Source organism: Natator depressus, chromosome 7 (assembly GCF_965152275.1).
Source record: "Natator depressus isolate rNatDep1 chromosome 7, rNatDep2.hap1, whole genome shotgun sequence".
Lineage (NCBI taxonomy): Eukaryota > Metazoa > Chordata > Testudines > Cheloniidae > Natator > Natator depressus.
The window spans coordinates 76207520-76230982 of record NC_134240.1 but is presented as its reverse complement, the minus strand read 5'-3'; the positions used below and the strand labels follow the sequence as shown (position 1 = coordinate 76230982).

Sequence of the window (23463 nt, the reverse complement as noted above, 5' to 3'; positions counted from 1 at the left end):
TCCACTCTGACTGAAGAGATCAAGCTTGTGACCTTGCCCAGGGTATAAGCTAGTTGTATGGACTGCCATCTCCCCTCAATTCTCCAACCTGGGGTGCCTTTTACCCTGCTTCGCTGTGAGAGCAACCACTCCCGGTCTCATCATACACAGCCTCCAGCATGTAAATCACTCCCAGCTATACTGTATGAGTGCTATAGCCAGCCACTCATGAATTACACTATAGGGCAACACCAGCAAACTCCCAGTCTCAGACTTTGCCCCAGAAGTGTGTGTCTTGTACTGCCCAGCACCTAAGTTCCCTGTAAGCTGCATGGCTGGGCAGCCGCCCAACAGGCTATCAAGTGCTGTGCATGCAGGTATCCCTCCCCCCACTGCTATGTGCTGCTCCTGCCCTCTGCCTTGGAGCTGCTCCCCGGAGCCTCCTGCTTCCTGTGCAGAGTGGTGGGAGGGAGGGGAGAGGAGTGCTGTTGTCAGGGTGTCCCTCTTCCCCTCCCTCTGTACCCCATCTCCAAGAGCAGGGCGGGATGTAGAGGGGAAGGACCCGACAGGGCTCAGGATGGAGGGAGCTTGCTGGCAGCTGCTGCTGTGTCTCAACTTGCTGATCTACTTAAAAGGACAGCATACTTAAAGGGGCAATGTGCGTTTCTGTCTCACACACATGGTGTGTGTCTGTCTTACACACACACTGTCTTTCACACTCACCTCCTAACACATACTTGTATTGTTGTTGTTACTTGATACTTCTTTCAAAGTGCGTTATTTTAGTTTTTTGACTGGTCTATGCATTTCATAATTTTTATTTCTCTCTTACGCTTAAATTTAATTCTTTGAGTAGTGAGTTCTAAAATGCCTAACCTGTCCTGATTGGAGTAATTATCCCTATGGTAACTTTTTAAAAATATATATTATAGCTAGGTTTTTCGTTTCTACTGGTGGTACACATCCGCACATTACCTCAATATGGTGCACATAACAAAATTCATTCCACAACAGGATGAAAGAAGTTAGGGGGAACACTGCCCAACAGCCCCCTGGACAATACAATCTGTGATTTATACAAGGAAGGAGTAAAAGCAGCAGAATAAGAACAATGGACTTCAAAAAAGCAGACTCTGACAAACTCAGAACTGGTAGGTAAGGTCCCCTGGGAAGAAATTCTAAGGGAAAAAGGAGTTCAGGAGAGCTGGCAGTTTCTCAAGGAGACAGTATTAAAAGCACAACTGCAAATTATCCTGATGCAAAGGAAAAAGAGGAAGAATAGTAAGAGACCAACAGGGGCCCAATCAGGAGCTCTTTAATGACCTGAAAATCAAAAAGGAATCCTACAAAAAGTGGAAGCATGGACAAATTGCTAAGCAGAAGTACAAAAGAATAGCACAAGCGTGTAGAGACAAAAATCAGAAAAGCTAACACACATAATGAGTTTACCTAGCCAGGGACATAAAAGGCATTAAGAGGAGGTTCTTTATGAGCAAGAGAAAGACGAAGGAAAGCATAGGTCCTCTACTTAGCGTGGAAGGTGAGCTAATAACTGATGACAAGAAGGCTGAGGTGTTTAATGCCTATTTTGCTACAGTCTTCAATAAAAAGGTTAATAGTGACCAGATACACAACACAATTAATAGTAACAAGGGGGAAGGAATTCAAGCTAAAATAGAGAAAGAACAGGTTAAAGAATATTTAGATGAGTTAGATGTATCCAGGTCAGTAGGGCCTTATGAAATTACCTCTAGGTACTTAAGGAATGAGCTGAAGAAACCTTGAACTATTAGCAATTATCTTTGCGAACTCCTGGAAGATGGATATGGTACCAGAGGACTAGAGAAGGGGAAACAAAGTACCTATCTTTAAAAAGGGAACGAAGAGGACCCAGGGAATATAGACTAGTCAGCCTCGCTTTGAGACCTGGAAAGATACTGGAATAAATAAACAATCAATTTGTAAGAACCTGGAGGATAATAGTATAAGGAATAGCCAGCATGGCCTTATCAAGAACAAATCATGCCAAACCAACTTTATTTCCTTCTTCGATTGGGTTACTGGTTTAGGAGTAGAGAAAAGCAGTAGATGTGATATGTCTTGATTTTAGTAAGGCTTTTGACACTATGCTACATGACATTCTCAAACGAATTAGGGTAATTTCATCTAGATGTCATCAGGTGGGTGCACAACTGGTTGACAGACCAATCTCAAAGAGTACTTATCAATGCTTTGCTGTGAAATTGGTTGGGTGGATCTAGTGGGGTCCCACACAGGTCAATCCTGGGCCCAGTACTATTCAATATTTTCATTAGTGTCTTGGATAGTGGAATGGAATGGGGAGTATGCTTATAAAATTTGCAAATGACACCAACCTGGGATGGATTGCAAGTACTTTGGAGGACAGGTCTGGAATTGAAAAGAAACTTTAATTGGAGAAGTCTGAACAGGATCTTGGCGTTATAGTGGATCACAAATTGAAAGAGTCAGTGTGGTGCAGCTGCAAAAAAGGCTAATATTCTCGGATGTGTTAAAGGAGTGTTGTATGTATGACACGAAAGGTAATTGTCCCTCTCTACTCAGCACTGGTGAGGCCTCAGCTGGAGCACAGTGTCCAATTCTGGGCATCACACTTTAGAAGAGATGTGGACAAATTGGAGAGAGTCCAGAGGAGAGCAACAAAAGTGATAAAAGATTTAGAAAACCTGACCTATGAAGAAAGGTTAAAAAAAATCTAGGCATGTTCAATCTTGAGAAAAGAAAACTGAGCGGGGATGGGAGGGGAACCTGATAACAGTTTTCAAATATGTTCATAGCGGTTACAAAGAGGACTCATCAATTGTTCTCCATGTCCACTGAAGATAGAACAAGTAGTAATGAGCGTAATCTACACGGAGAGATTTAGAGCAGCTATCAAGAAAAGCTTTCTAACTAACTGTAAGGATAGGCATGCTCTGGAATAGGCTTCTAATGGAGCTTGTGGAATCCCCATCACTGGAAGTTTTTAAGAACAGGTTGGAAAACACCAGTCAGGGATGGTCTAGGTTTACTTGGTTTTGCCCCAGCACAGGATGCTGGACTTGATGACTTCTTGAGGTCCCTTCTAGCCCTACATTTTTATGAAAACGTCATTATGGCTAGTACTCACATTTCTAAGGTGCTTAGTTGTAGGATTCCAACTAAACCTCCTGGAGAAACTCTAGTGTAGCTGCAATCAGCAGAACTTGGGGATTATTATTATAACACAATAGCAAGTAAGAGTTCAGGGCCCCATTGTGCTGGGTTCTACACAAATAACAAGGGTAGTCCCTACCTCAAAGAGCTTTCTGGTTCCCTTAACACTGGAAACATAAATTGGATCCGATCAATGAATGAAATAGCCTTAAGTTCTGTCTGGAAACCAAACTGCATCCAAAGCTAATGGAAAATCCATGCTTCTTTTCTTATACCCATGCTATTAGCTGTAGGTGTTCCTGGTCTGAAATAAGGAGTTACTGCTTCAAGAGGTCTGGAGATTCCTGCAGGTACAAGGTGGGATTCTTGGCTGTCTAGCAAGTCCAAAGTACCTTCTGAGCCAGTGGAATACTAGGAGGACTTCAGCTGTCCCTTTCCCTCTTTTCTGTATCCTTTATGTGAATTGTCTTGAAAGATAGCAGATTCTTCTCTACCCAGGACATTATTTGCATTGCTAAGGACCTTTAATCTCTGGTTACTTTGGAAGGGATATAAGACAGTCATGCCTCAATGATAGGAAGACTGCCTCCGAGTGCCATAATTGCCTACTAGTTAGTTTGTTGCACCTTCCACTGATACAACTGCTACTGGTCGTTGCTATAGAGAGGATACTGTACTCACTGGACCAGCATTCCGCTCCCCTAATGCCACATCTGTGAATTTTATGTTTTGGTGTTCTTTTTTAAAGAAACACTCTGATAGAAGTGTCAAAATGAACTAAAAGGATGTGTACAATGAGATTTTGGAAATTTGTTGCCCAAGTATACTTGTTTCCATAGAAAATATGCAAGGGGGGGGGAAATGAAAGTTGGGTTGTTTGTATTTACCTTCCCTTTTTCAGCATGTTGTTTGTATTTACCTGCCCACAAAAGGGCATTCAGATGTGATCTGAGAATGATATGTAATTTTGCATTGCATCATGTGAATGGCTCTATGAACTCAAGGAATTCCTGCAGGTGCATTTTAAGAACCCCACATGGGGATGAAAGCTGATGCATGGCACCAGCACTCCTTGCCATTGGAAATAACTGGCTACTGGGGATCACTCAAGAAATGAGTGATGCAATGAAATTTTGGAGCTTTAAATCTTTACCATTATGGTAAAATTATAGTCACAGCTATGTCTGTTTTGACTTCTTGGTGAGCAATTGGAATCAAAAACTCTCTTTGATTTTGAAGAACAGGTGGGTATAAATCCTTACAGCAGCTCTCAAGTTATGTCCTGTTTCTTTTGACCGGGTACTGATTAGCATGTTGTCTATGCATGGGCAATGTGCAACCTTGTGCCTTGCTGGGACTACTCCCAGCCACTTGAGACAGGGGCAGAGAAGGAAGAGTCATGTACAAAAATTGCAAGCTCTTATGCCAGAATGCTTTTTGTCTCTCTCTCATACTAAGAATCTTGTTGGTTTAAAGAAAAAATTAATCGAGATTTCCTTGGAGTCCTCTGTTCCAGATTTTTCCTTCCGCCAGAGGGATAGTCCCTTCATGGATATGCCTGAATTGTTACGCTGTCTTTGGCAGCGAGGGTTGAGGCCTTTTCAAATGTTTCACACCAACAACTCCTAACATGTAAGTATGGATGCATTAGACATCCATTTAGGATAAACATTCTTGAGTGTACCATTGTTTCCTTTTAGCTAAGTTAGAATCTATTGTTTGTCACAAATCACATCAAGGGTGTGACCAAGAGAGAACCCAAGACAGCTGCCTCCCAACCAAGAATAAGGAACCACAAAGCAGGCTGTCCTTGCTAAATATGGGAGTGTCTACGAGCAGCTATGCTGCTGTAACAATGGAGCGTAGATACTTCTTATATTGATGGAAGGGGTTTTTCCATTGACGTAGATAATCCACCTCTCCAAGCAGTGATAGCTAGACGCAAGGAAAAATTCTTCCGGCAACCTAGCCATATTTACACAAGGGATTAGGTCAGCTGAACTACAGTGCTTGTGGTGTGAATTTTTTTACATCCCTGAGCAACAGAGCTAGGTTCAATTTAAACATTAAGTGTAGACTGGGACTATATGAATAACATTTGGTCTGAAAGGCTATAGAGGAGGCTTTGACATTGGCATGTACTGTCATCACTGGGTCTTTTGGAAGGAAGTTACCTTCTGAAGGGGACCATCTTTCACTGGGAATTACTGCTGCACCAGGATTAAGTTTGTTTTTATATGAACATTTTAGTTTAACATTTGGATTAATCAGATGTCCTCATTTGGATCTTATGACACCATCAAAAGGAGGCACTGATGGGAAAACATGTATCTAATAATGCTTGAAAGGGAACATATAATGACTTCCTTGCAAAGCACTAACATCCTGTCCTAGAAAAGTCTCGTAGGATTTTGTGAGCGATAGTACTGCTTCCCCTGGCTGTTTACGCAAGGGAGTTAATATACTATTCATCCAGTCCTGGGGACCACACAGAGAAGGGGTACTGGTACACACCTTGACTGTGGCAGTAGCTTGCTAGAGGTCCCCAGGAGAATGAAAGGCTACCTGCCCCGCCCCTTCCCCACAAAGGCTGGCTAGCACACAAGTAGTAGAGGAGCAACCTAATATCACTTGAGGTTTTACTCGGTAGGTTAGAATCATTTTGAACATATGAAAGAATTTCTCACTTACCTCACTGTAATCCCTTGAGGATGCAGCTTCATGGGGAGTGGAATCTTCATGTACCTGTTCTGGTCACAATCTTCCTGAAGTGCTCATAAGGCTTTAATGTGGAGCCAGCCTTTGGAGCAGGAAACCACCTCATCTTTCAGAATAGAGCCCTTTGCCCTGCCAGAGTAAGGGTCTTTGGGCTGAAAGCCAGACAAGCACAATCCCCAATAGACTACACCTGCAAGCTGAGGCAGGCTTGCACAGGAGTGAAGGCTTACAGAAGGGCAGTAACTGTGAGCTTGTCTACACTACCACTTAAGTCAATCTAACTTACATCAAGTGTGAAAAAGCCACTCCCCTAAGTGATGTAAGTTAGATTGACTTAAAGCGGTGTCTGTACGTTATGTCAGGAGATGCTCTCCCACCAACACAACGTCCGCCTCCCCTTGAGGTGGAGTAATTAAGCTGATTGGAGAGCACTCTCCCATCAGCACAGCGCACCTTACTGCATCTATACAGCTGTGCGGATATAATGTGGTAGTGAAGACAAGCCCTTGGATACAAACACTGCAGGAGTCTCTGTATAGGAGAAACGGTCCAGAACTCCCCAGGGGGAAAGAGGCAAAGGAGAAGGGGTTCAATATCTTATTTTTCACTCTATGTGTTCAACAATACATTCACACGGCAGGAATTAGTAATTTCTTTTGCCTTTTTGGACCCAGAGTCTCTGGAGTTTGTAAGACTTACCTCTGAGTATCATGAGAATCTGGGGATTCATGTTGGGAGGAAGGAGAGCTGTATAGGAGCTCTGCTTCTTTCCAGAGAGAGCTGAGGACCCACCTCAGTTGCCGGGGGGGGGGGGGGGGGGAAAGAGTGTCCAGGTCCTTTAGTTTAAGGGGAATTTCCCTCTCCAGTCCAGGGAGGAGAGGGAACAGGGCCCCTAAGTTGGCTAGATAGATTTCTCATCTTCAGACTTTCCCCCTGAAATCTCAGAAGCTCCTGATCAGGCTTTTCTGTATTGGAGACTTGGCTCTTCAGGCTAGGGTGGAGACCTGACATGCTAGTCTGACTGAGCTCTGTATCCTGGCAGTGAGAGGTTTGGCTGGGAACATGCTAGTCATAATTCACTTTCTGTAGAGCTTGTAAATGTTGCCTCACATAGGGAATATGTCTCCAGGACATAAGGCTGAGATTTAAGCCAGGTGCTTGTAGGACAGCTTTGCACTGCCAGAGTGGGGATGGAGGAGTCTGACAGAGAGGTTGTGCAGCACCACATCCATATAGTTGAAATCACCACATTTGCATTGGGTAGATAGCAGAGGAGATGTCACGACTGCCCAAAACCAAAAAAAAAAAATGAAGGTTTTAAAACAAAATGGTCAGAAGAAATTAAGTGCCAATTTGTTCAACTACTGGAGGCAGAAAATCTGGTTGCCTGAGCTGAAGGGCACAGTATGGTCCTGGAGACTCCAGCAACAGCACTGACCTACCTCTGAATTCCTTATGTGGGGTATCACCTCATTAGTCATGAATGAGGAGCAAAGCAACAGAATTGTAATATCTTGAGATTTCACATTTGGGTACTCCCCCATCTGTGGTTCAGAAAGAATCCAGCAAAAGAGTGGAGGATTTAAAGCTTTATTTGTAGAAACAGTGGACTGCATTAATAGCAGCAAGATTTGCATTGTATTTAAATTCAGCACTAATAATAGGTTAATATTTATTTACATTTAATATTTAAACCAGGACACGCTAAATACAGCTACAATTTTAGAGCAGAAAGGACAGACACATACAAAAACAAAAAAATTAGACAGACTCAATAGTAAAAATGTCACGATTAATTATTTTGCTCAGACCACTCAGGTGGATTTAGTCCAATGGTGAATTAGAATTTCTTAATCTGATTGGCTGGAAGATTGGATTTGTCCAAGTCATCAAAGTATGGATGGTTCAAGGCCATTTTGCCAGAGATTCTTTTTGCAGGATCATAAATTAACATTTTCTGGGGATAAAAATCATTTAGTTACTTATAAAGCAAGGTTGAGCTTCATCTGCCAATACTTTAATAAAATAGAAAAAGGAGTTCTCCTATATGCAATGACTTCCAAGCTCACTTTGACTAAGAAGCTTCATTTAAAAGGTATTTCAACCTACATCTCAAATACAGCAATTCTTAGAACTTCAAAATATGAGACAAATGCATTCATTTGCCCTCTGGTTTAGTAACCAAGCCACTATGTTTGGTAGTTCATCTGTTTGCATTAGGCATGCTTTTAAAAGTAACTCTGGGTACCTCATGGCAGCCTTTGCCTTAGTTTTAGTTTCCTGATAGTGCAGAATTAACACCCCGCAGAATATCATCAAGTATTCCACGCTTTTTAAGAAGTGCATGAAGAGGCACAATAGGTAATATTTGTTTCCCTAAATTCAGTTATCTTAAACAGATGTGAAGTTGACAGTTTGACAGTCAATGTTTGCACTAATACATATAAAATAGTTTGTATTTGTGCATATGAGTGAGCAGTTAAATGTGAAACCCAGTTTGAGAGGTATGCAAGTGTGTTCAATGTAGATGGGGTTAAGACAGACCAGGGATTTTTTGTAAACAGCTTAAAACGGCAAGATTTTGCTCCCACAGAACAAAGATGAAAGATTCAGCACAGATGTTACATACAGTGTATTATTAGTCTCCCCACACTTTTAGTACTAAGGAGAAAAGGAATCATTTTAGTTACTATGGCATTCAAGGGCCTTCTAGGCCACATAAGGAACCATTTATGTTAGATTAAAAACTTAAACTCAGCGGGACAACTCCATGGTATGTCAGTCCCAAAACTAAGACAAGCAGGGCATGGGTCTTTCCTTTGCTGTAACCTCTTTTCAGTTAAAAGGTATGCTTTTGATAGGGAACTCCCAGAGCTCCACTTACCTCTTCCCTCCAAATCCTCCCGACTTCCCTCTCTCTCCAAGTTACCAAGGAAGACAAGAAGCATTGCCTCAAAAGAGCCAATTCAGATTCTGGAAGGTGGGCAGAGGGATAATGGAGGGTCAAGGTACCTACTACAAAATAGCAAGTCCTTGAATATTTTTAAAATGTAATCATTGTCTCTACTGGGAGGTCTCCCACTTTGAATTTCCAAGCCCTGAACTTCATTTGGCTAAACAGTTCTATAAAATAGAAAAGTAAATATTGCTTCTGGCTTTAGAACTTGTGTATCACATTTTAGTCCTAAATAACATGTTACGGCTCAGTTACATCCCTGAAAAATAGGGTTTTCTAATGAACACTCACAACTATATTAGTTAATTTTGGGAGTTGATGTACTTATGGGAAAAACATCTACAGTAGAACCTCAGAGTTACAGACACCTTGGGAATGGAGGTTGTTCATAACTCTGAAACATTTGTAACTCTGAACAAAAAGCTTTATGGTTGTTCTTTCAAAAATTTATAACTGAACATTGACTTAATACAGCTTTGAAACTTTACTATGCAGAAGAAAAATGCTGCTTTTATCCAGGTTAATTTAAATGAAACAAGTACAGAAATAGTTTCCTTACCTTGTCAAGTCTTTTTTTAATCTTGTCCTTATTTAGTAGTTTACATTTAACACAGTACTGTACTGTATTTGCTTGTTTTAGGGGGGAAGGGGTGGGGGTGTCTCTGCTCCTGCCCGATTGCGTACTTCTGGTTCCAAATGAGATGTGTGGTTGACTGGTCATTTTGTAACTCTGAGGTTCCACTGCAGGTAGCACTACTATTAAATCTACAAGTTAGCTACCAGAAAGCCTTACAAGCCTTGAAGTGCTGACTGCCCAAATATGTAACTCAGATATGAAAGCCATATTGGAAGGCACCGCCAGTTAACTTCTGAGATACAGGAACCTCTCAGACAATTTTACACTCTGTGCTGCTATCTTTCAAGTAGAATCGTCCTGTCGGTTGAATTTTGACCAGTGACTGTTAAAAGAAATTTAACTGTCTTTTGTGTGTAACTGTAATTGATGAAAAATTTGCTTTTGTTCTGGTAGGACTCCAAACTTAGACAATTTTGCTTTATTAGATATCATTAGCATATCCCTTTTTACTTCTGATAAGGGAAGTTGAATATGATCAGGGAAGTGATTAAGACTAGAAACATTTCCGTCTTCATATCCTAGTTTAACGTATGGCTTTATCTGAGCAAGCTACATTTTGCAGATATGAGTGCCTGAAATCTGAGCTAAATTTGGATTTCAGATTCTTTATCTATTGACACTGTTGGTTGACTTATGAAATGGAGAACACTGTTGGATTTTTTTGTTAACAAAATTCTCCACTGTGAAATACGTGTCTTATAGTCTTGACACACAAGGTAGTGAGGGAGCCAGCTCGATAGGCATTTTATAAATCTGCACAAATATATGTACACAAATTATGTAACAAAAAAAGTTTCTGCTTTATGATGTGTTTTAGATTATCACGTATTAAAGATTGTCACTGTCAAAGTATTGGTTTGTGCCCTATTTTGCTTCCTTATGCTAGCGCACATGTTCAACCTTTTTTGACTCATGACCCCCCAAACTTTTTTCTTCTTTTAGACTTGGAGCTTTCCTCCCCCTGTGTGATTGGAACTTTCCAGTGTAATCTAGATGGAACTGGGGCCATCAATACTTTCATTCCAATCAAGGGGTTTGTGTTTTAAAGAAAATTAGTGCTTTGATCCTGTTGTCTAACTATGTATAGGCTAGGAAACCTTTTAACACATACATTAATATCCACAAAGTTTTCAGGGCGGTATTTTTCAATCCCAGCATTGAAGAGTCTGCAACCCCATGCGCCAGGTCACAACGCCACTCACTCAAATTTGGCCTGGCCACCCCTCCGTTATTATATGTTCTGCTTGTTTTACATTAGAAGTCTGGGTACTCTTTAAGCTGGAAGACTGATGACTGCAGAACTAGTTAAATACTGATCACACAAGAGAGGGATTTTTAAAAACTCTATTATTAGTGAGATTACAGAGAAAGGAAGACCTTGTTAAAGATTCATCACCCTTACTCTTTCATTTAATGTTTTTGTGGTCACAGGTCATCCTAAAAAAAAGTGAGGGAAGACCGAGGCCTTCATATCAACTTAAGCTGCACTGGTGAAGCGAATCTACAGTAGGGATTTGTAGATGAACTACACACTACCACTGCCAAGTGCTGTGTTGTTCCACAGAGGTATTGAGATCAACGTCTCAAGATTCAGGAAAAAGTTGGCACTTTTTCCCCTCACACCCCACATTTGAAATGCAGGTCTTCCCTCCCTTCTTTGTTAGAGAGCCACAGAAAAATCCCAGAAGGCTATGAATAGTTACATCACACAGGGCTGCAACTTGAGCTGCAGCCTTTCATCCCCACTAGAGAATAAAGGATGCCAAGTCTAAGGCTGTCCAAGAATCCTAGGTTACATCATTATTGATTTCTAAAGATTTTGCTAAGGCCCTCCAAAGAGGCAAATGAAAACCTGATATTTTCCATATGAAAAAGTAGAAAAAGGCAGGATTCTCCCCCCCCCCCCGCCCCAAATTTAATCCAGCGTTTTACAGATTGGAAAGAGTAGGGGAAGGGTGGGGCTTGCAGTTCTAAGTATGACAAACTGAGGAACTGGTTTTGAAATGTACAAATGGTTTTGAAGTTTCCTTAAAAAAAAAAAAGAAGACAATTCCAGCAGTACAATTCCACAAACCAAACATTGGTTCAATATAACTTTAAAAGTGCAATCAGATACAGCAGGTACATCGCTAACACACCTGATTACCATCCAAGTAATGACCAGGGTGGCCCCAGCTTACTTTGCAAGATCGGAACGCAAGGTTGCTATGAATTCCTCTTGTTGTGTAAAGAGCTGAACAAGTCCAACCATGGCAGAGAAGCTGAATCTTTTGGCCCAGAGGTAAGAGTGCAAACAAAACACTCAATAGATCTTATTCAAAAAAGTCCAAGCTAAAGGATGAGTCAGGATAAATAGAATGCTATAACAAACTATAATTTGGCCAAGAAACTAGGAATTCAATGTACAGCCTGGAAGAGCCATGTAGTCTTCAATGACAAGTATTTAAAACCTCAGGTTTAAGTTGCCTCTCTGACTCACTAATATAAAACAAGCTCTGGCTGCCCTCTTGCTTACCTATAGCTAGGAAGATGAGATCAAGTGATTATTCTAATAGTCCAGAGACCAAAGTTTGCTATCCATCAAGGAAGCAGAATGGATAAATATGTTAATTAGGCACAGTTACTAAACTCCCAGCAAGCTGCCTGCATGGCCTTTACTACTGCAGAATTTAAGCACCTTTGCATTATAGTTATACCAAGATGGATTAAGTTGGTTTTAGATACCTTAGAAGACACCAGGTACTTTTAACCCCCAATAGCCTCCTTGAGAAGATACTTAGAAGAAAAGGCCACTTACAGAGAGTAAATCTAGTCCATCTTCATCTAGGTTTTTGACGTGAGATGCCAGACTGCCAGGTTTCCACTTGGGGAATGTGTTCTTATAGTCTTGCAAGGATTCCACTTCGGGCCACACCTCATTGTTGGGTGTCCCTAAAGCTCTACAAAAGAATAAGCAAAGAGCTGATAATTTGTATTCGAGCAATTGTATTAGAATGTTATGCAGAGTATAGCTTCATAAAGCATTCTTTGCATTACTATGTATTTAGCAAAAATTTTGTCTTAAATACCTGAAGATTCTGAAGAGTTGATCAATTTCAGAGTCTCCATGAAAGAGTGGTTTCTTAGTTGCTATTTCAGCAAATATGGTACCTATGCTCCAGATATCTACAGGAGTTGAGTAACGAGCAGATCCTAGCAACACCTCTGGAGATCTGTACCACAGTGTCACTACCTATTGCACAAGGAAATTCTTATTTGTAATTTATAGTTGCATTAAATCTTCTAGCTGGTTGTATAAAAGTATGGCTCTTCATCTTCCAGTGGGAAAATTGTTCCAAATATATTAATTCTTTTAATAAAATATAACCAGAACTGTTGCCAACTACTACAAGTGGAACCTATTGATTTATTTGGAATAGCACTATCTGCAGTAATTACACCCTGCTCTCTTTGAGGAGTGGATATATTTGTATGTTTATCAACCAGGAACAAACAAATTTAACTATTTTTGTTAGCATTTTGACAGAAAGTCACGCTCTGTATGTTTGTTATGATCCATGGCAGAACTCCCATTGATTCCAATGGGAGTTTTTTTAGATGATGTAGTTCAGAGCACCTCAGAGTAAGTGGAAATAATAAACTTGAAAAAGTCAGTTTAAAAGTTATAAGTACCACCTATTCTCAAGATTCATCCCTCAACCTACCATTTTATTACAACCACACTGTTGTCACGCTTATCAAAACGTGTCTATCAGAGTAAAAGAGAAATGACTACAGTGAAGCTGCCACTGTCAAATGCACAAATTGAAATTGAAAAAGTAGTCTCACTGCTATAGTCATCTTTTTGAAATGTAATTTTAAGTTAAAGTTTTCAGAATAATTCTTTTCTTAGTAGACAGTATCCTTTTAGCTACTTCATATTAGCAGTTAGCATTTCATCAAAGAAGCTATTAATGAAGAGAGAGTAACTGGAATGTGAGTTTCAGAGTAACAGCCGTGTTAGTCTGTATTCGCAAAAAGACAAGGAGTACTTGTGGCACCTTAGAGACTAACCAATTTATTTGAGCATGAGCTTTCATGAGCTACAGCTCACTTCATTATACGCATTATCATAGTGCCTACAAACCCTCGTTGTGTCACTTATGGAAAAAACACTGCAATTCACTTACTTCATGTGTATATACCCGGACAGGGATCCCAAAGGCTCTGGCCAGTCCAAAATCTGCTAATTTAATTACTCCTTTATCATCTATTAACAAGTTTTGAGGCTTTAAGTCTCTGTGCAGAACCCTTCTTGAATGACAGAATACAATACCTTGCAGGATTTGGTACAGGTAACTCTGCAGGAGTGAAATAAGAGAAGGGAAAAAAATAAAAAAAAATAAAATTAGCTTTACTGCAAACTACTGTTCTGCATCATGTGGCACTATTTGCTTATGTCAACTAGAGTTGACATACTATAGAAATGGTCAGCTAAGAGCCATAACGTTGCAAACAGTAAGTAAACTTTACACAATTCTCTTCATGAAGGCAACATTGTTATGATTAATGCAAAAAAGATATGTAACAGAGTTGTCCATTATTCAAATGCTTGTATTAGAACTAAGTCATTTTTAGGTTTTGAAATACATCTAAAAAAATTTGAGGGTGCACTAGACAAAGAATGTCAGATTTAAGATTCAGAAGGTCCATTCCTTAATGATACCAGCAAATTGTTCCCAAGTCTCGCCTCCTTAGGGGTGAAAGGAAAGAAACATCAAAAGCAGTCAAGCAGTTTGAAGTATTATTTAAAATAAAACAAAGAAACAAAACAGATAATGTTTCCAGCATGGCAGATTTCACAGTTTGTTCTTTCCATATATATCTTTAAAATACAAGATGAAGTTTATAGTGACACCGATAGTTACTATATTTACTCCTTACCTTAACAAGCATGGAATCTACATACTGGCCAGATGGAATAGAGTCCAAATATTTTTTGAGATCCATAGAAAGGAATTCAAAGATGAGGTACAGTCTTGAATCTTGCATAAGCACATCCTGAAGACTAATGAAAAATATATCTATGATACATTAACTCAATACTACACCTCCCCTGAAAGCCTTACACAGATGCAAGCTGACATTACTGCTCAAGCACTTTTCCAAGAATCTCAAAGCTTAGAATTGCTTAGCACTTCCCCAGCTGAGGCTATTCCTCCACATTGTCACAAAGTCACTGGTTTTCTCTTGGCTTTCATCTGAGCTGGCATGAGTCAAGGTTATTTAGCCTCTCAGCAGTATTGTCAAGCAATGAGATTCAGTGCAATTTGAGAGATCAGGCACATGTGAAGTTATTAATGAAACTGGTAGTGCCAGGCCAACATGAAACTAAGAATTCAATCTTCTAGGCAGGAGAGAACAGTGCTCTATCATCATCCAGAAAAAGATTCTGAGAAGCAGATGCACTCAAAAAAAGGATGGGGCTCTCTTTTTAAAAATGGCAAACAAGGTACTAGTGAAACTTTTGAAAATAAGTAAAGGCCCTATCTAACTTCCACTGAAGACAATTACTTCCATAGGAGTTTGATCAGTGCCTAAATAACTATATTATGGGCCCAATCTCACTGAGCTCTACATAAGCAGACTCCTATTTCAGTGGTACTCCATGTGAGAGAAGTGGTCTACATGTGGACAGCTCAGTGAAAGATTGGAACCTAAAATAGGACTTGTAATTTAGCGGTTTTTATGCTCCCCTTCCAAATAAGAAAACAAGATGTGGATTGTGATTTGAACCTACACACAAGACAAAGACATCTTTAATCTTAACTGGTGAGCATCTCTATCAACTAAAGCCCCAGTTAAGCCAAATAGGATCTGAATACCCGATGAGGAATAAGTGAATATTTTAGAGGCAAAATATATTAAATGGTTTTCTAAGGTCAAGTAATTCTACTATAAATTCAAAGATTTCCAATACCCAAAATTTTAATTACAGCTCTCAGATTTGTACTAATTATGAAAGTGCACTATCAAACAGCTATATATTTTAAAATATCGGCCGCAAAAACAAAGCAAACCCTTCAGACAGCCAGGACTCAAGCAAAACCATGTTAGTGATCAGTCACTCAGGTCAGGTAAGTTACTTGCAGTTTTGAAATATCAGGAGATCCTCACGGCTCACTGCATAACACAGCATAAACTGGTTCCAGAAGGGAGCCATAAAATCATAGAAATGTAGGGCTGGGACCTCAAAAGTTCATCTAGTTCAGCACTTTGCACTGAAGCAGGACCAAACACCCTGACAGGTGTTTGTCTAACCTATTCTTAAAAACCTCAAATGATGAGGATTCCACGGTCGCCCTTGGATGTGTATTCCATACTATACTAATAGTCATAAAAGTTTTTCCTAATACCGAACCTAAATCTCCCTTGATGAAGATTAAGCCAATTACTTCTTGTCCTACTTTCAGTAGACATGGAGAACAATTTATCACTATCATGTTTGTAACAACCCTGATCATATTTGAAGATTTATCAGGTTCCCACTCAGTTTCCCCCCCACTCCCCTCAAGAAAAAAAAAAAAAGCCTAATTTTAACTTTTCCTCATAGGTCAGATTTTGTAAACCTTTCATAATTTCTGTTGCTCTCCTCTAGACTCTCTCCAGTTTGTCCACATCTTTCCTAAAAATGTGGCACCAAGAACTGGACACAGTATTCCAGCTGAGGCCTCCCCAGTGCCAAGTAAAGCAGGACAATTACGTCCTGTGTCTTACATATGACACTCCTGTTAATACACCCCAGAATATTAGCCTTTTTGCAACTGCATCATATTCAATCCGTGATCCACTATAACCCCCAAATCCTTGGCAGCAGTACTACCATTTAGCCAGTTATTCCCCATTTTGTAGTTGTGCATTTGATTTTTCCTTCTTAAGTGAAATATTTTACACTTGTCTATAATGAATTTTATCTTTTGACATCCATTTCTATTTAGCTGGAAAAAGGATAGCTATGCTGTACAGATTCCAAAGTGACAAATGAGAATCTTGGAAGATTCCCAAAGTGGTGGGTGGAGGAGGGAGTGGGAAGAAGAGCAGAAAGACACCAAGTAATAAGGATGTGCAGAGGAAAAAGTCATTATCCGGGGCTGTATGGAAGATTTGTAGCTATGAGAAATTCAGTCTGAAGCAAAAGCAAGGCCCTCCTCTTTCACTGAGAGAGTGTTTAATAATCAGATTTGACATGAGAGGAGAGAGGGAGCCCTTCCCAACAGAGAAATTGGCTTAAATCTGAGAATATTGCATGCATACCAGACTATATTGGGATGGTGTAGCTCTTTTAGTAAAGAAATTTCTCTGATTGCTGTACTGGGAACACCTTCTTCCTCACTTTCTAGTCGAATTTTCTTCATGGCAACCACCTGGCCTGTGGATTTGTGTCGACCCTTATACACAACACCATAGGTACCTGACCACACACACACACAAACAAAAACAACAACAAAAAAAGTTGGCACACACTAAACCACACTGTGAACTTTTAAGAACAGATCAAGTCATGTGTAGTCATTTCAGATGAAACAAGGCTTTGTTCTACATAAAGAATCACTGCAATGAAACCAGACACTTCAATCTGGATAAGGTTAGTATTTCATTTTCTGTATCTATGCTATCAGTGATGTTTTATGTGCTGCATGCCAGAAGTGGATAGTGCCATTAATGGCCAGAAAAGGGGTGTTTTTGGCAGCTGGGAAAGACCGATTAAAACTTTGGGATTACTTCCACAAATCAAATTCTGAGCCATATAGAGAGTATCTGAATTTTGAGGAAGCTAGTTTTGTTTTAAACTGGGATTTTTGTACTTTTGTTCCTGATAAAGTTAGCTTTGTTATGCTAAAATGAAAGTTATACAAAGAGATATTGTTAAAAGGTGGCCTGTTTTCTTAACTTTTCTTGAAGCATTTTTAAATCTTTGCTTTTTAAATTGGAGCTGATACACAAGATTGAAATTCTTTAACAGGAAAACAAACCCATATTTTTTAAAAGACCTTTGCATATATGCTTATGTAATATTTTAGAAGGCTCATAACTTCATACAGTACAGTATGTAAGTATTTTATAACAGTGATTTCCCATAACAAGCAGATTTACAAAAGTGAATAGACTCTAGGTTTAGCCATTCTCTCTCATAAGGCCAGAGACAATTTGTTGCAAAGTCTCATTAGGCCAAAGAACTTAGTGCAAAATCTCAAGTCAACATAAAATCTGGAGTTTATGGAAAGATAGTATATAATCTTCTACTTTATGAAGTGATCTCTAACTGCTTAAACTAACTTTAACTAAAGCACAAAGAATGTGGATAATACCTGCACAGAGGAACTCAATACGCAGCACAAAAGTGATCTCCTTCCACAGCAATGTGCTATTGTGTGTGCGTTACAATAGACTAACATTACTTCTGCACAGCAGTGCCATTGACTTAGCATCTTCACAGTTAAATGAAAGGTATCAGATCACACTACTTCCACGGGCAGGATGTAGTCCAGAGCCAGGATATACCAGAAACTGATACTACTCCTTTTCTACATGTGCCCCCAGAAGAGAATGTAAACAGGACACAACTGCTTTTATGCCACAGCACAATCTGTGGCCCAACCAATGCATCAAATTTTAAGGAAGCCAAAAGGTCTTGAACTGTATAGGGGCAGACCTCAAAGCCTACAGTCTGTTCTCCTCCCACTCTTCTCAGGGTTAGGGGTGGAATACAATTTGAGATGCGCACAGATAATCCTCAACATGAATGCAGGCAACTGACACCACAGGTAGAAGATTGCACTTACTCCACTGGCACCATACAAAGATGCTTGAATGCACTTGTGCACTCATTTATTTTGATGAGCCACAGATTCATCTGGTCAGATCTCACTTTGTGGCTCTGTACAGACTCATCCAGGAGCTTAAGTGTACTAAGACATGATATAGCTCCAGAATAAGCTTCCTTCAGTGTCTAACAAATTGTTAAGTAAAATTACATAGTGGAAAGGATCATCGATCAAGTGTTACTCACCTTCACCAATCTTCTCTATCTTTGTGTAGTCATCCATTGCTATTTGTTAGGATTGCCTTGAAATGAGTGGGGGAAGGGAGGGGAGAGACAACAAAACGAGAGGTAAGTGGTTGCTATCCTAAAAGCAGAATACAAAGGAGCCATTGAATATATGGCTGGTCCCTGGACACCAATATATATTATATAGTGAGACATTAGGTTAGTTTGGGAAGGTTCTGAATGTGCACATAAGCTTTGTATCCTGCTTAAACTTGGATTCATCCAACTCAGTTATGACAAAGTAGCAGGGAAGACATTTCCCTTACTATTCACTCCTCCACCTCCATGACAAAGCAAAAAACTCCAAAACAGCGTTTATTCAGGGTTCTAACCACTCACAACAGTGTAAGACTTTAGGATAGGCGGTGGAGGTGCATAACAGGGACGCAGTGATCGTGAGACAAGAAGTTACTGTTAAACAACTATAGTTCTTTGAGTGTTGCCTCTGCATATTCATACTTGAGAGCTGTGAGTTTGGAATTTTCTAGCTGTGTCCACGGGGGTCTGTCACCCTTCCTCTCACATCATGGTCAGAAGATATAAATGGAAGAGTGGCCCCCAATTGACCCTTAGTTTCTTTTGATTGCTGACATGAGGACAGGCTTACACCACAAGTGGAAATAGGCAGAGACCCCTCATAGAAGAAAAATTGCATTTTTTGGTATGTAAATAGTTGGGGGTGGGAAATAGACATTATATTTTTGTCAATTTTTTTCTTTTTGCTTTGCATTTGACAGCACTTTGCAGTGCTATCACCAAGGGCAGTGAAATGGTTGGACACCAGCAGGAGGAAGAAACAATGAACAGAGAGGAGGCAGGAACCTTAACAGTAGGGAGGAGAGCGAAACATATTGGGAGTGAAGAGGGAATAATGGGAAGCATAAGAGAGGCTGCCCCAAGAGTAAAAAGAAAAGGAGTACTTGTGGCACCTTAGAGACTAACCAATTTATTTGAGCATAAGCTTTTGTGAGCTATCGGATGCACCCCAAGAGTGCTCCCCACCATGTACCCACCTAAAGGTCCTGCTTCCTTTGTCCCCAAGGTGATCAAATTCACTCACAGTAAAGAATTTGTACTTTATACTTTAATAGTCTGACATTTAATCAATAGAGATATATGAATATTTTCTCTAATACACAGTAAAGAGGGGCCCTGAACATATTTGCATTGATAAGAAAAGTCACAATAGTAAAAACCTCAAGCACCACTACTGTCCTAGACTAAGGTGAAGGTAGAGGAGGAAGATTCTTAGGGACAAGGATACTGGGAGAAGTTTAAACACATGATGGAGATGTCATACATAATTTTCTGTACAACTTCTCAATCCATTTCATCTGACACTGCTAACCAGAGACATTAAGTTTGGAAAGAATTTAATGTATCATTATTGGCATTTACCTGATTTACTTTGATACAATTTGATAAAGAAATAAACAGTTAAATCTGTAGATGGGGAAGGGAGGAAAGGGAAGGAGAATCAGACCCATGGGTGAGTACTGTTCAAACAACTTTACTACAACAATGAAGATTGTTTTCAAACTGATGTGGTAATAGTACACCCTTAACACAAGTTATTTCAAGGGCTCACAAAATAAATCTCTACATAGTTTGACAGGCTCATTCTCTGAAGTCTTCTAGAGGAAGAAATTTTTTTTTTTTTTAAGAATGTCTTGGGGGTGGCTATGAGGTTGGTAACCTGATCTCCCAACATTTTAATTCGGGTTTAAAAAGGGGGTGGGGAGGCGGGGTAGAAGAGTTAAAAAAATAAGTAATTCCGCCCAAAGACAATTTTACTACAAACATATGAGAACACAGTAAGAGAAAAACTCTTTGGGGCAGAGGCCTTTCCATCATGTGTCTATGTGCCATGAATTCCTACAGTGTTTCCATACAAAGTTATCACATTAACATTCATATAGTGTTTTAAAATAACGTTACCAGTTAGATTATGAAAACTGAAAGTGTTTTAAGATGCAGTATCAACCTGACAGTTTAAAGCAGTCATTCAGATACTATTCCTACTCAGGAATCCCAGTGCGGTTTATGGTTTTATTTACATTTTCCTAATTTAACTCTTGCTCTTCTGTGCTGTTGTATTAGAAAAAACACACCACGCACAAGCAGCTTTCTATGAGCAGGGAAAGAGTGAAGCTGACTATAAACAAATGCTCAAAGAAGACAAACTAAAGTATTTCCCCTTTCTAATCTCTGTCAATTAACATTATTTGGTCATTACTTTTTATCTACTAGCAGTGAGTTCAGACAGAAGTGTGTTAGTTTTAGGGTGCTCCACTTAGTGACTGGTATATTTGTCAGCGATTGTGGTGTTTGTTTACCTTCGCATGGTTTGAGCTAGAAAGCTTAATTTTTTGTTAAAATTTCCGGGCCTCGTTGGCCGGATGTGGTTACAAGTAAGGCCAGGGATTTAGCATCTTTCAAAAGAACAAGTGGATTTTAAAATTTTAAACACACTCCTCCTGCTACACTCCGTTAATATGGGTGCATTTAACATATGAAACGGACGTGCAATTTGCTCCTACTCTTAGCAACAGTTGCCTCTGCCATTAGCCCTGGGAAGGCAACACGTAACTGAGCAAGAGCCGGGCGCCGGAAGGCCGCAAGGCAGAGATACAGGAGGCTTGAAATGAAACAGGAGGACCCAGCGGCTGCCCTGGCCAGACAGCTGCCAGTGCCCATCGCCCCAGGGGCCTCCGCCGGCTCCTTCGCTGCTTGGCTCTGAATGCACGGAAACAAACAGAGGCGATGCCCTGGCGCGGCCCGGCGCCAGCCACCCGGTCTCCGGCCTGCCATCCTGCCGGTGGGGGCCGGGGAGAGAGGGGCCCTTTCCTCCCCCACTGCCCACCCCCCGCTCAGGACGGGGGGACCGATCCCCCGGACTCCTGCCCAGGAGCCGGCTCAAGCCCCCTCTCCCCAGGCAAGTCACCAGGCGGAGAGGCGCCCTGCCTCCTAAACAGCCCCCGGTAAAAGCCCCCCCGCACCTCGCCGGCCCGGGCCCTGGGCCCTGGGCCCTGACCCCGCGCCTCGCCTCGCCTCGCCTCGCCTCACCCGGCGGGGCCGGGCTCGAGCAGCCGGTCGGTCGGTCACTCACCTCCCTCCCTTGCTACAAGAGCAACCCCCACACACCGAGCCACGGTAAGAGGACGCTGCAAGCGCCGCTGCGGGGCCGATTCGAACTAACCGCGCGAAGCCTCCCCCGCTCCACCAATAGCGTCGCGTCGAGATATTCAAAGCGGCCAATCAGCAGGCACGCCTGGGCAGGCGCCAAACACAAGCTGAAAGGCGGTCTTCGGGGAGAAGCGCGGCCGGGCTCGTCAACCTGCAAATGCTTTTGAGCGTCCCACTGATTTCTAATACGAAGGCGAGGAGCAGGTATTGTAATGTGGGCGGGTCCTTTCAAAACTCAAGAAAGTCTTACTGGTACTTCCACCAGCACTTACACGTGCCAAGGCTCCTTGCTTTGGGCTTTATTTAAAGAGAGTCTTTAAAGTCTGCCCTTCCTGCGATGAAGGATTTTTCTGGGTGTTTCAGTGAGATATCATCAATTTGCCTCAGACTTTTTGTACTTTATGTGAATGATCACAGCACCTCCACGTCTGTCATAGGCCAGATAAATGCAACAAACTAGTAATAGAGATGCCAGCTATATTCCCTGGACCCCCTCCTCTTTCATGCTCATTGGTGCAGGATCTGACACCTCCCAATCAGTTATCTTTGCAGCACCCCTAAAGTAGGACAATATTGTCACTCAGTAAAATGGTTTCAGACTGTTTAGGCTGATGCACCCATCTATGTATTTTTCATGAGACCATCCTTTGGCACATAGAACCATAAGGTCAGAAGGGGCTGCAAGGGTCATCATGCTGTAAAATGCTCAGGGAGATTAGAAAGGCTACAAAAACAGAAAACCCAATAACAATGGTGGATTTCAACTATCTCCATATTGTCTGGGAACATGTGACCTCAGGACAGGATGCAGTGATAAAATTTCTAAACACCAATAATGACTGCTTCTTGCAGCAGCTAGTCTTGGAACCTAAAAGGCAGAAGTGACTTGTGGGGTGGGTCATGTGCTCCCCTCACCCCCATTTCTGCCAAGGTTTATATCCACCGGAGACATGGGAGTCCTCCCCAGGTTGCAGGGCAGAGGCTGGGGGCTGGCTGCTAGATGAGATGTACAGCCAACTTCTCCCCTCCTCACACAGGCCTGGGCTTGGCAAACCTGCTGTGTCACTTCCCCTGGGTGGATAGGGCATTTGGCAGCTGGGCTCCAGGCTCACTTGCTGCTCTTGTCAGCATCCACAGCACCACTCTCCCGCTCACCTCCTCTGCACACCGCTAGCTCCTGCCCCCTCCCACATGCACACAGCTGGCGCTAGCCCTCAGTGCCCAGCTTCTCATTCCTACCTTCCCTGCACACAGATGGCTCCTGCCCTTCCCCCCAGTACATAGCTGGCTGTAGGTGTGCACCTCACATTTGGTTCCCACATAGAGTTGACCTTGGCCCAGCTGCCTGCAGGCTCAGAGTGGTTCCCTCACAGCTAGCGCCTCTCCCCAACCCTCCTGCATGCAGGTCACTCTATGCTTTTACTGTCAGTGCCTACAGCTCCTGTCCCCCATGCCCTGAATAATGCTGCTGGTGCTGGGCTCTCCACATTACTCAACAGCTGCTCCCCGCCTACCTTCCCCAAAAAGTGACTCGCGTGCCGCAGCTTTCTCCCTTCATGTGTCTTCCCCAGGCACTGGCTTCCTTGCCTGCCCAGAGCAATCCCTGACACCAGCTGTGCTGGAGGCTGATGGGGTTGGTGCTGAGAGAGCCAGAGCTGCGGCTGGTCCTGTTGGCGTATGCCAGCGACATGCTCCTCGTGGTCCTGTACTTGGGCGACCTGGTGT

General features: G+C 41.6%; 1 protein-coding gene across 3 annotated transcripts in view; it reads right to left on the bottom strand.

The window, feature by feature from the left end:
- Positions 1–7469: 7469 nt before the first annotated feature.
- The window catches only part of CDK1 (cyclin dependent kinase 1), a 93056-nt gene continuing 77062 nt past the window's right edge, over positions 7470–23463 (bottom strand). The window contains exons 1-8 of one of the 3 annotated variants that reach the window (XM_074958839.1): positions 21662–21814; positions 18514–18569; positions 16758–16914; positions 14388–14511; positions 13634–13804; positions 12533–12696; positions 12262–12403; positions 7472–7828 (exon numbers count right to left, since the gene is read on the bottom strand). In XM_074958839.1, the coding sequence (XP_074814940.1) occupies positions 7712–7828; positions 12262–12403; positions 12533–12696; positions 13634–13804; positions 14388–14511; positions 16758–16914; positions 18514–18550 (912 nt within the window). In that variant the 5' untranslated portion in view covers positions 18551–18569; positions 21662–21814 and the 3' untranslated portion in view covers positions 7472–7711. Of the gene's footprint in view, positions 7829–12261; positions 12404–12532; positions 12697–13633; positions 13805–14387; positions 14512–16757; positions 16915–18513; positions 18570–21661; positions 21815–23463 lie in introns of those variants that run through there. The other 2 variants (XM_074958841.1, XM_074958840.1) reach the window with 2 other exon arrangements.